Consider the following 12763-nt stretch of genomic DNA (forward strand, 5'->3'; position numbering starts at 1 on the left):
TAGCTCTCCATCCTTTCTATTCACCCAAGAGATGAGCGTTATCAGACCATTTCTTCCAAAGGAAGGAATAGTCCTCCCAGGCCTGGCCAGCAGAGAGTGGGTGCCACTTTGTGGTAGGGTAATCAAGTCAGTGATCAAGTTAGGGATAGGACTCTTGGTGAGACACTGATGCCCACAGGTCCGGCTTCCTCTCTGCTTGGTGAGCCCTTACACCCCCACTTCCCACCCATTCCAAACATAATGGCTTTATCCCTCTCCCCCAAATCCTATAGACTCTCAGGGTCATAGCTGAAAGGAGATGACGTGGTAGTGATGATGATGGCAAATGTTACTGAGAAGTTACTACTAAATATTATTCAGCGTGCTTCATGAAATTTAACACAGTCTTCATAACAACCTTATTAGGTAGTAGCATTATAAGTTTTCATTTTATAGGTTAGAGAACCAAGAGACAGGTTATTTAACTCATCCTAGGTCAGACAGCCAGTAAGGAGCCCACTTTGAACTCAGGCTTTGGGGTCCAGAGCATGTCCTCCCATGCACAGCACATTGCTTTGCCGGGTCATTTAGACCAGCTCTCCCCTTTCTCAGAAGAACAAGGCTCAGAGATGGACATTGATTATCTTCTGGTCGGGAGAAGTACCAGGTTGAAGCCCTCAGTGTCCCTTGTGGCTGGGTGGGGGCCATGCCTGCTTGCCTGTCTATGCCTCAGTCATTCATTCCACTGGCACTTCCTGCTCAGTCACTGTGTGCCAGTCTAGGTGTGGGGACTGTAGAGAATCACAAGGTCTTTCTGGCCTTTTTGGGATAAATAAGGCAGGACTATAAATAATCATAAAACAAAAGGAGTGCAGATGAAGTATGCTTGCTGATTGCTCAGTGGAGGGCACAGCAGTTTTCTACCTGGGCCATGCATCTGGGCTGTTACTCATTCACTCAGTCAGCATTGGTTGAGTTCCTGGTATGTACGATGCTGGGGCTACAGAGCTGGGGGGACACGTAGACATTTGCATCTGGGGGGAGGGTTCGAAGTGTCCATGTCCACCTGTAATGCCAAGGAAGCAAGCATAGAGGAGGGGGAACTGCATGTGCCAAAGACGAAAGTTCTGGATGGAGTGGGGAAGACCACAAAGACATTATGACTCGATTATCAGCTGGGCCTTGAATGGCAGGGGGTATATCGAGAGAGAGAAGGAAGGAAGGACTTTGCAGATAGAAGGAATGGCCTGAGAGGGCAGGGTGTGTCCTGAGGATGCTGACATTGTGGTTGGCAGGTGTATAGAGATGACACGAGGGAACGTGAGGCTGAAAGGGCTGTTGGGGCACAAGACGGAGAGCCTCAAATGTCATGCCTGGACCCCTCTTGCCTCCAGGATCAAGTTGTTTGTGGGTTTTGAGCATGCATGTGTGGTTGTGGGCAGGGTGGTGTCTGATGACTGCTTCATAAAGATTAAGCTGGCTACTGTGTGGAACCTTAATTCTGGGGGAAATTCCTGGAGACAAAACAAAACAAAACAAAAATCTCTCAGGAAGCTTTCATAATGCAGAAGGCTGAGATGAGAGCTTTAGAGAAGTGGCAGCAGGGCTGAGTGAGGCATCTGAGTGATGTTCATAGGCCCGAATTGGCAGGATTTACTGACCTGCTGGGAACTGGGAATGTGGTTGAAGGAGAAATCTCTGCTTTAACTGGGAAAGATGGTGAGGGCAGGACACCCAGGAAGTGAGAGATGATGGTGAACTAGAACCAGCTAGAAAGTCAGCAAAGAGGCTGGAGCTGGGATACAGAGTTGGAAGCCATTAGCACGAATGACAGCCATTCCCAAAGAGGGTGAAGTTTGGAAGGTCCGCGCTCTCTGCCCTCTTGGAGCCCTCAAGGCACCCGCCATTAAAGTCCGAGAGGTCTCGCTGCTTCATCCAGCATTTCTCCTACCACTGAACACTTTTCTCTTAATCCCTTTGACCATCCCACAGGTGTCACTTTGGAAACACTGATGACGGTTCAGCTGAAGTCAGATTGGATGAATTCCGCACAGGGGGAGGGACCCCAGATCTAGAAGGAAAAGGGCCAGGGCCAAAGACAGATTCACTGGGGCTCCTGTAGGGAAGGAGTAGGCTGAGGGCCAGGTGGAGAATTGGGGGCCACAGCAGCCAGCAGGGTAGGAGACTCTGAAGGACTGCGGCCAGCGGGCAGCTTCTGCAGAGATGCCAAATGACACACAAGAAAAGGCCTTTGGGTTGGATCATCAGGAGCTTTTGGAGAGCACTTTGCAGTAAGAGGTAGAAGATGACCTCGGTCAGCAATGGGCTGACGGGCGAAGGAAAGGTGGGGGAGCGGAGGCAGCCTTTGCACTTCCCCAGGGCCAATGTGTCCCAGACTGGTGGGATGGAGACAGGTACACAGTGAGCTCTTCTAGAAAAGTCGGGGGCTTTGCCTTGGGACATCTGATTTTTTCTTTAAAAGGAAGTATTATGAAATTATTATATAAAAAGAAATAAAGCATAAAACATCTGGCTCCTTCTTCCGTTTCCTTCCCAGTTCAGGCACTAGCTCCAAGGCTCAGGGCTCAGGAAGGCTGAGCCTCCTGCCAGAATAAAGCCACTTACTTTAATAAAAGTAAGGAGTGGTGACTGGGGAGGTCGTGATTGAGACCCAGGTCAGGGCTCTCAGGAGGCCCTCGGGGCTTTGTTTTCAAGGAAGGGGATATGAGCAGGTGATGTTCCTGTTATTACACTTCGAGTTGGGTGAGTCACCTGGAATTTCCTAAGCGTTTAAGTCAGAGGATTGGGCAAATTGAAGGGAAGGAGGAGGCAGGTGGAGAGGGAGGGGGGAAAAGATAACGAGCTGGATCCTGCCGGGTGAGTAAGTCGTTCCCTGCTTTCAAGTGAGGCATTTGGGTGGAGCCTTGACCGAGGAAAATGAGCAGTTGGGTGCCCTGGAGCAGCAGTTGAGCTGGAGCTGAAGGAGGGGACGCATTCCTCAGGGTGCCGCCTGGCACAGAGGCGCTTCCTGCCCTACCAGGAGAGGCGGGGGCAGCGGGTTCAGCTCCCAGGCCCGCCCCAGGGCAGGGGTCTTGGTGCTGCCACCGGAGGCTCTTCCCTAAGGCCTCCTCTGGCTCTGATGTCCGTGCGCTTGCGAAATCACGAGCAGATTTATTGACAGGAAGTCAGCTGCTGGCTGTACCCTCATGCTTGCTAGGGTCCAGCTCTTGGAATTTGCCACTTTTCTTAGTTGCTCGTTAACTGGTTCTAGGCAAAAAGAGTAAGGGGTTCTTTCTATGTACAACTTGGTTTGTTACTTTCATCCTTAGCAAGAGGATTAGTCTGGATGCTGGTCCAGAGCCCCAGGGAACCAACCCTGTAGCGCAGGCGCCAACACAGAGGCTAGTTCTGCGCGGAGGGTGTAGGGGGATATTTCGTAGCCCCTGAGCTGGGCTTTCAAGGTCGAGTAAGAGCATATGTGACGGGGAGGACCTTCCAGGAGGAGGGAAACGCAGAGACAAAGCTGCGGCCACGTGTGGGGCCGGGAAGCCTGGAGCGTGGCTTCTCCAGGTCAGACGGCCCAGGCCAAGCCGGTCCACTTAGGTTTTGACCTTTAGCCGCGCAGCGCCAGTGCTGCTGGCCTTCGCCGGTTCCCTGCTTTCGGTTTATAGTAGAAAGTCAATTCCCTCCTCTTGCCTCCCTGCCCTCCCTTTCCCTTTACCAGATTTGGATCTCTTGCACATGTTTTTAATAGGCGTCCCTTAATCCAAGTGTTGCCTTCTGGGTTTTATTCTGTTTTCTTTTCCTTAAACAAAACAGAATGTCTCTGCCAGCTTGGAACAGGGCTCAGAACTGAAGCCAGCCAATGCGTTAGGCTGGCAAGGGGCCAGCCACGAATTAAGTGCCCCATGCCACTTGAGAAGTCTGGCTGACACCACACGGTGGGGGCAGGGGCCCAGAATGCTGAAGCTGGAGGCTTCTGCATCGCAAACGCCTCTGCTCGAGGAAGGGAGATTAGTCCAGAACCACTTGTCTGGCCAGAAGCAGAGCCGTTTAAAAGGGCAGGCCTGGGCCCTCCACCTGGAGAAGCCAGCCCGCTCTCCACCGGGGCTGCTTTACCTTAGCCCCTGCAGAGTCGCCCTCCCAGGAGAGCCTCTTACTTTTATATCATCAGGTCCACTTCAAGAAGCAGTCTTGTGTAAAACTGCTTCTGCATATGTTGGGAAACTGCATGCTAGCAGTTATCACTTGAGAGATTTTTTTCAATGATTCACTATCAGGACAAGCTTTGTTTCCCCCACAGAACTAATCATTGTCCGTCCACCAACCAAAGCCACGTAGCATATTATACTCACTTTTTGCCTCACCTAGTACGTTGCTCAGGGCCAAGCTGGGTGCTCTTTCAGTAGCTGTGACCTCCTGTTTACAACCTTCTCCTTTCAAGGATGTCCTGAGTCTTTTGTTTCTCTTGTTCTAACCATGGTGTGGGTAAGTCCTTTGATGGGAAAGAAATGAGGGCATGCATATGGTTTAAAAACAAAAATGCCATTTCAGGAAGAACCCGGGGGTGGTGGCCGTGCTTTTGGTCTTTTGCTCCTCTTATAGACAGACCTTGAAGAGGCAGCTGAGGGGTGGTGGGAGGAAGGAGGGAGGCAGGGAAAGGCCAGGCTGGTTTTCAGTTGTTTACAGAGAAGAGTAAGTGCATGGCTGGGTTGCTGCGCCAGGTCAGTCCTTCTCATGAGCGCAGGTCAGCTCATACGACTATGACTCTGAAATGGCAGCCTTCTAACTTTGCTTTGGCCTGACTACACAGCTACCCCAAACTAGCATCTTCCTAATTAGGTGTCAGGCCTCCTGCATCCAGTGTTTTCTAGGACACTGCAAACACTGTTCAGTGCTTCCCTGCAGGGATGTTTGGAAGAGGGCTCAGATCAGCTTGGGAGGACCTCTTGGACTGGGACCCAGTCCTTCTCTGACTCCTGAGACTCCGGAAGCCCCCACCAGGACATGGCTCTGGTACCACCTTGCCCAATTAATTAGGATGGGTGTGCTGTGTCAGGGTTCCTGGGAGTCTAGTGTGTGCTCACACTCACTCTCTCTCCTGCCTGGGCTAAGCCCAAGGGATGCTGAACCGGGCTTTATAATTTAGGGGTGAGGGTTCTTTGTTGTTTTACACATTACTGAATAAGTCCAGGCAGCTCAGATCAGCCACAGCTGCCTCTTCAGGCTGACCCATGCCAGGAGCACAGTTACCTAGGCGGTCTGCTTTAGATGTCTCTTGGTGTACTGCATTCCTTGTGCCAGCTAGGAAGCTGAGCCCAGAGAGGTCGTTTCCCCAAACTCACAGCAAGGTCAGCAGAGCCTGAGTTAGAACCACATTTTTGCCTGGGTGGGGAAGGCGGTGGCATGTGGCTTGACCACTTTGAATGCTTGGATTGCACTTAGATTTCTTGGATTTTTTTTTTTTTTTTTTAATTTCCAAAGCAACATTGCTCACACGTCAGCGACCACATTGTTTAGAATAGAGCTTATCTCATTGGAATGTTGAAGCTTCTAGTAGCGCCAGACCCAGCCGGGGCTGACAGGGCCCAGCCCACCCTCAGGGACCAGGGCACAGGCCACAGCTGCTCGTGTCCCTGGGGGATGCAGCCCAGGGGCAGGCTCCTGCTCTGGTCATTCCTCCTTTTCCCATTAAATAGCCAAGATTCCCTGCCACTGCCATCATCTTTCCTTGCTCCACCCTAGGAAAAGAAGATTGTGGCAAGGATGTTGCCCCTGTTGAGATGGAGGTGGAAACGGGACAGGATGTTTTCAGGTTCCTGTGAGCAAGGTTATTATAATTGTTAACACCCCTTATTGAGCTCTCACTGTGTGTCCTGCGTTGTTCTCAGTCCTTTCCACGAGTTATCTCAGTCCATCCACAGACAGCCCCAGATGGTAAAAAGATTCCCCCTGTCGGTGGCTAGAGGAGGAGGGTGTGGAAGCTGAGGCCCGGAGAGTGTATGTGGTTCGCACAGTCACAGCTGGTATGTGCCTGAGCGGAGACTGAGCTCTGCTCTGACCGCCAAGCCTGTGCTCCGTGACGTGGTTAAACATCTAAGGCAGTGGTTTTCACCAGGGACAGTTTTCATCTGGCAACATCTGAAGACATTTTTGGTTGTCATAACGTGGTATGGGTACAGGGGCAGGGACGGGTGCTTCTGGCATCTAGCGCGTGGAAGCCAGGGATGCCACTGAGCTTCCTGCAGTGCCCAGGACAGCCCTGACAACAAAGAGCTACCCAGCCCACAATGTCAGTATGCTGCGGTTGAGGCTCCCGGTGGTGGGTGTCCCACCTCTGCAGCCAGGCCTGGGCGTGTTTGGTATAGGAATATTCTTGGTCTGCATCTCCTCCTGTGCCTTGATAATGTCTTCTTTACCCTTAGAAGGAGATCAGAGCTGCTGTGCCCTGCCTGGGGACATCCAAGCAGGACATCCAAGCTGTGCCCTGCCTGGGGACAACTGCAGGGTGGAACAGCTTCTGGTTTTTCTCTTGGGTTCATATACACCTCACAGGCCTGGTGAATGGAGGTCCATGGTGGGTTCTTGCTCCCAGAGATTGACTGGCATGCAGTAAGCAGGGAAGGCTGAGAGGGCAGGAGCAGGATTCTTGGGCATGGCGAGGCTTTCCCATCCTTTTTTCATTCTGAGTCATGTGCTGAGGGCTAACGTGATGGCACAGATGTCATCCTGGGCCCTGGGATCTTATGGCCCAGTTGGGCAGCCAGGAGATCCACAGACACCAGCGCCCACAAAGACACACCCAGAGTCACCAGGCAGCTCCACATATATTTAAGGGCCAGAGTGAATGGTCCAGGCTGAAGGTCAGATGGAAGAGTGAGAATGAGCAGGAGACTCCCTGATGTCCCAACAAATGGGTGGGATTCAGATAGGTGGAGAGCAAGGTTTGGCAGCACTCGGCACTGTCAACTGAGGATCCGTGTGATCCGAGGTATGCAGGTGGTGCTTATGGATAACTGGGCAGGTGTGGAACCTAGAGTGGCTGGAGGTGAGAAAGGACAAGGGAGTCATAGGAAATCAAAGTGAAAGGTGAGGTGGGATCATGAGAGGGACACCTGTATTTGAGGGGTTTCCAACTCTTCTAAGAACCAACCCCTCACAAGATGGCAGTCCTTACTTGTGAATTCCTCAGTTAAAACTGTACAGACTGACAACTCGGACAAATTCAGAGTTTCTTTTAGGTAATTTTGTGTCTTAGCCACCCCAGTGGCATGTAAACCTCTGGGAAAACCGTTTCTGTAATAAGAGACATTGACACAGGTTTATCTGCAGACAGTGCTGGGGGAGTTTATGGATTCACAGGCACCGAACACAATTTGGAACCCATGGGGCTGGTCCAGCCTTTTCATTTTACAGGCTCGGAAACTGCAGCTTGACAGCTTGAGGTTTACTCGAGGCCATACAAAGCCAAAAGCTGAGAGCCCATTTGGCGGCAGGAATGAGTAGGGTCACTTTGGGGCTGGGCGGTGGCCCGTGTAGGGGGGCATGGCCTCACCTGTGGGAGAGCATGCCGGCTCTGTCCAGGGCACTGACATTTTGTGGGTTTGACTTGGCATCTCCTTGCAAACTGCTTCAACCCGGGTCAAGGCCCAGCCAGGTGGGGCAGGGCCTTCGTGAATTAAAAACAATTAAATCAGTGGCTCTTAAACACAAAGTGGCAAGGCTGATGGAATGCTTCTCCAGACACCTAAGCATCTTTTCCCATTGGATCCTACAAGTTTCGTACCATAAAGAGGCATGGGGGCGGGGCTATTATTAATGCTTGCTGAGAAGTGGGGAAACCGAGTCTTCCAGAGCATCCAAGGGCCCCTCTGGGGAGTGGCGGCCAGGCTGACCCACTGACCTGGAACGTGACCTGTCTTCACAGACCTGCAGCCAGTCACCTACTGCGAACCTGCCTTCTGGTGCTCCATCTCCTACTATGAGCTGAACCAGCGTGTTGGGGAGACGTTCCACGCCTCACAGCCGTCTATGACGGTGGACGGCTTCACTGACCCCTCCAACTCGGAGCGCTTCTGCCTCGGGCTGCTGTCCAATGTCAACAGGAACGCTGCGGTGGAGCTCACTAGGAGGCACATCGGTAACCGAAGGACAAAACCCGCCCCCCACCCCTACCCCAGTGCCACGCAGCTCCCCGTAGAACCTCCAGCCCTGGCTGGGAATTAGGGGCAGGACTCTTCCCTGGACCTCGGCCCTCAAATTCCTTATTGCTCTTTTGAAGGCCAGAGTCAAGGTTCCTTGGTCATTCCTACTCAGAGATAAAGATAATCTCTGAAAATCTGGAAGCACAGAGGAAAACTTCGCTTAAGGGGATGAGAAAGGGAAATCTATGAGAGAGGCAACAAATGCAATCAAGTACCGATAGATGAATTAGGTAATCATTCTTTCATGAGTGATGAGTCTAGAAAACTTAGAAAAGGTAAAAAGACAAGAGTGGCCCAAATACCACTACTGTTAGCATTCTGCCTTCTAATACTGAGAACGTAATTTTAAAAAATCATGTAGGGAAGATAAAGCAATTATATAGCACTTGGATTGCTCATAAAATCATCACGCTAAGGATACTCATACTTTTATGATACGGAACCGTAGAACGTGGGGACTTGGAGGGGCTGTACAGATAGCATAGTGGGACATTCTCCAACACCACCCTGGTGCCTGGAGCCCCTTGGGCTGAGCCAGGGGCAAGTCAGGGGCTGCACAGGATCTGCTGCTGAGTGGGATCTGCCGCACTTGAACCCAAGCACCTCCGCTCTTGTCCGTTTTCTATATTGGGCTTTCACAGATTTAATTTGAAGATAGGATTTTATGACTCTAAAAAAGGAAGCTTGGGAATGTCTTGTGTAGGCCAGTGTCCTCATTTTCCAAGAAATAATCTGAGGCAGTTGAGCCTGTAAAACTAGCTCAGTTCTCCTGCCCTCGGGGCTCTTCCCCAGGAGCAGGAAGGGGGCATCCTGCGGCTGAGCGGAGAGCTGATTGCCAGAGCATTTATGTAACTGTTTGGATTGCAGAGCCAATGTTAAAATAATTTCTGTCCATCTGGGGTGAATTTAAGAGATGAAGAAAAAGTAAGTGGTATAAACCTATGGAATGTTTTACAAAGATGCATTGAGGGGAGAAAGGTACGGGGCTGCTAGGGTGTCTGCTGCCTCAGAAGGGGCCCTGTGGGTTGACTCAATGAATCTTTGAATCTTGGAGGGACCAAATAGTAGTGGTGGTAGTAATAGTAATGGCAGCTGAGCTTATGCGGTGCTTACCTCGTGGCTCACGACAGCCTGTAACGTAGGTGTTACTATGATCCCCACCTCACAGACAAGGCAGCCGAGGCACAGAGGCCGAGTGGCCTGACTGAGGCCCATGGCTGGTCAGTGGCAGAGGCTCTTTTCCCTCCTCGTCTGCTTCCTCCCGCCGTGGGCACCCAGCATTGCCCATCATTCCCCCTTCTTGCCCCATTTGCCAGGCCAAGCTGGCAAAATGCCAGTCACCGGGACACCTGCTGCAGGCTCCCCCCTCCTGCCAGCCTCAGCTGGTCCCAGGGCCCGTGAGTGAGGGCGAGGTGCCCTGGCCCAGCCTAACCTGGCTCTCTCTAGGGAGAGGCGTGCGGCTCTACTACATCGGCGGGGAGGTGTTCGCAGAGTGCCTCAGCGACAGTGCGATTTTTGTCCAGTCCCCCAACTGTAACCAGCGCTACGGCTGGCACCCAGCTACCGTCTGCAAGATCCCACCAGGTAACATGCCTCCACCCCTAGGCGGAGCTGTCCTCCTCCTCGGCGCGGGCCCGACGCTGGAAAGGTTTCACCTTTCTCGCCTTTTCCTTCCCCTGCTGTTTTGCCAACTGGAAGTCGCTCGGATCACGTTTCTCTGCGCCTTACTGTCTTACTCTGCTTTCCCCGAGCCCCCAGGGGGCAGGTGCCTTTTACGGTGGGCAACAGCCCCCTGCCCCGCGCCTCAGGCGGTGTGGCTTCCTCCCTCTCTTCGCTCCTTCATTCCGCAAAGATTCACGGCACGAGGGGCGGCCACACCGGGTACTGTGGGGAGACGAGGCGGAGGACGAGGCTCTGATCTTGTCTGCTCAGACCGGGGTATTTAAGGCAAAGAAACGCATGAGTTTAACACAAGGGAGTGCCCAGCACCAGGTGAAGTGAGCGGCGCAGGTGAACTGCACGGGCGGAGGCCCAGAGAGGATGTCGGTGAAGAGCTCACCCTGCAGGAAAGGGTGTCCAGGAAATGTTTAAAAAGTGTGATGGGGCCAGGCCATGGAAGGGCATGAGAAAGTTTTGATTCTCTTCTGAGGCGCCGTGGATGGCTTTCTGAAAGGGCCCAGCGAGGGTACACCAGGGCCTGTTTGGACAGGGCCAGGCCAGGGCAGCAAGGGCAGGCAGGAGCCGATCCCATCCAAGGCCTCTCTAGAAAACCAAGGCAGAAGTCCCAGCCACAGCCTGTGTCTCCCCTGGCGCAAAGCCACCCAGGGTGCAGCCCACAGAACCGATGGCCGGGAGAGCAGGTGGCCAGGGCCACGCTGTCGTTGGCACCACGTGGTGGGACCTTTCCTGCCTACCGAGTAGCAGACGAGAGGAATGATGGGGCCACAGGCAGGGTATGTTCAAGAATGCAGCAAGTCTGAAATGGTTCCGGGGCATGTATGGTTGTGTTTACAGAGTTACATTTATAGCCTTGAGCTCATGTGGTCCTCCCCAGGTTCTCTGGCTCTGTAAGAGAGGAAACTGGTTCAGGGAGGTTAAGCCCCTTGCCCAAGGACACACAGTAAGTGGCTGAGCCAGGACGGCGCCTAGGATGGCCTGACTCACTCCCGGCACTGGTGCTCTTGTGCGTCTTGGCCCTGCTGGAGGCCAGGAGCCTGGTCTGGGCCCTGCTCCACCATACTGCCCCTTGGAGAAAGTGAGAAAGGCCTTGCGTTCTTGGCATCCTGCCCACCCCACCCCACCCCACCCCCACTTCTTTGGTTTGGGCTGAGTTGGTGTGGGTGTGGTTTGTTCACTCACAGACTGTCAGAGTGGGGAGGCCCTCGAAGGCCAGCCCCTTGTTTTACTGAGGCACAGGCACAGGAAGAGAAAGCCACTAACTCAGAGTCACACAGCAAGACTGAGCATAGTGCTGGCCCATTCACAGGTGTCACCTCATCTCACCTTGTGGGCATTTCCGGCATGTGCTTCTGTCTTTGTTTTTCAGGTTGATGCCTTCCTGGCACTCAGGCAGGAAGAAGCCAAACAAGAGGCTTTATTTTAAACTTTACTTGTGCCTGTCTCGGGTTTTACTGTCGAGAATTAGACATTTCCTCCGTGTTGCTGTGAATGGCACCCAGATCCAGCCTTGTGCCCAGAACCCAAACGGCACCCAGATCTCTTGCTCCCTCCTGGCACCAGCATGAGGCAGATTCGGCAGAGGGGTCTGAGGGAAGGGTCCCCAGAGACCCTCGGCTGAGCTTCCTCTCGGTGCCCCAGGCAGGGCAGCCCGTGGGCGGCACTCGCTGCCGTCCTCGCCCGGGTCCCGGGCCTGTCTGGTCCCTGGAGTCCTGCCTTGGCCTCTGTCCCGAGGGACGGCGCACCTCTCCAGACCTTCTCCCGTTCTCAGAGCCCACCGCGCAGGCTTCCTTCTCAGCAGTCCCCCGGCTCGAAGAGCAGGTGCCTGCAGGCCGTGTTTAATCCTCCACCGAGGTCCCCCTCGCCCCGATGTCAGCTGCATCTGCCCCACGGAGTGGCGCAGGGACTGAGTCGCCCTGTCCCTAGCACGGTCCTGAGCGTCGAGTGCGGGGCTGACGCACTGAACAGGCGTGGGCTGCCACCGCCGTTCCGGGTGACCCAGGAGCGCCTCAGCGGGGAGGGGAGAACAGACGCGGCAGCCCTGCGGGCCCACAAGGACTGTTTCTGCTTTGTTGGCAGGATGCAACCTGAAGATCTTCAACAACCAGGAGTTCGCTGCCCTCCTGGCTCAGTCCGTCAACCAGGGCTTCGAGGCCGTCTACCAGCTGACGCGCATGTGTACCATCCGCATGAGTTTTGTCAAAGGCTGGGGAGCAGAGTACAGGTCAGGTCTGGGTGCTGCGTGTACTGGGGGCCCGCTCCAGGTCACTCGGGCCGGCAGCGTGGGGCTTCTCAGCGACGGGCCAGGCCAGCCCTCGCCGCGTGCAGCAGGGAGGCCGTGGGTCGGAGAGAGGCCACGGCCAGGCAGGAAAAGTGGCACAGTGTTCGCCTGCCACTTACCCATTGACAAAGCTTTAAAGAAACGCATTCCATTTCATCCTCAGCACAACGTTGAGAGGGGACATGGGCATCACCCCATTGTACAGATGAAGGAACTAAGGCCCAGGGAGGGAAAATGCCTTGCCTGAAATCACATCATCAGTGGAAAAACTAAGCCTGGTACTACGCCCGCTTGCCTTCTCTCTCGTTCTTCATTTTCCGTTTGAGCAGGCGGCTTTAGAGTGACCCTCTCCAGGAAGTTAAGATTTCTTCCCTTCCTCTGTGGCTCCCTCTCAGACTTGGGGACCGTGGCGATCCTAAGGATCTAGGATATTACAACTGAGAAGCAGAGGAAGGGAGGAGATTTGTACAGTCCTGAAGGTGCAAGGGATGTACGTTTACATGCTCAGAAATGATTTTATTTTTTCAGAATTTTGGGGACTGGTTTAAACACGGTACCACTAACCATCAGGGCTCCACCTGGTCTGCTCGGCTGAATCAGACAATCCTGGTTTGGGTTTGAA

At 53.5% G+C, this 12763-nt stretch overlaps 1 protein-coding gene across 3 annotated transcripts in view; it reads left to right on the plus strand.

The window, feature by feature from the left end:
* Nucleotides 1-12763, plus strand: part of SMAD3 (SMAD family member 3) — a 118337-nt gene that overhangs the window by 99253 nt on the left and 6321 nt on the right. For all 3 annotated transcript variants that reach the window (XM_004483598.4, XM_058294382.2, XM_012521634.4), the window contains exons 6-8: nucleotides 7907-8119; nucleotides 9630-9767; nucleotides 11940-12084. In XM_004483598.4, coding sequence (XP_004483655.1) covers nucleotides 7907-8119; nucleotides 9630-9767; nucleotides 11940-12084 — 496 coding nt within the window. The remainder of the gene's footprint in view (nucleotides 1-7906; nucleotides 8120-9629; nucleotides 9768-11939; nucleotides 12085-12763) is intronic.

This window comes from Dasypus novemcinctus, chromosome 3 (assembly GCF_030445035.2).
Source record: "Dasypus novemcinctus isolate mDasNov1 chromosome 3, mDasNov1.1.hap2, whole genome shotgun sequence".
Taxonomy (NCBI): Eukaryota; Metazoa; Chordata; class Mammalia; order Cingulata; family Dasypodidae; genus Dasypus; species Dasypus novemcinctus.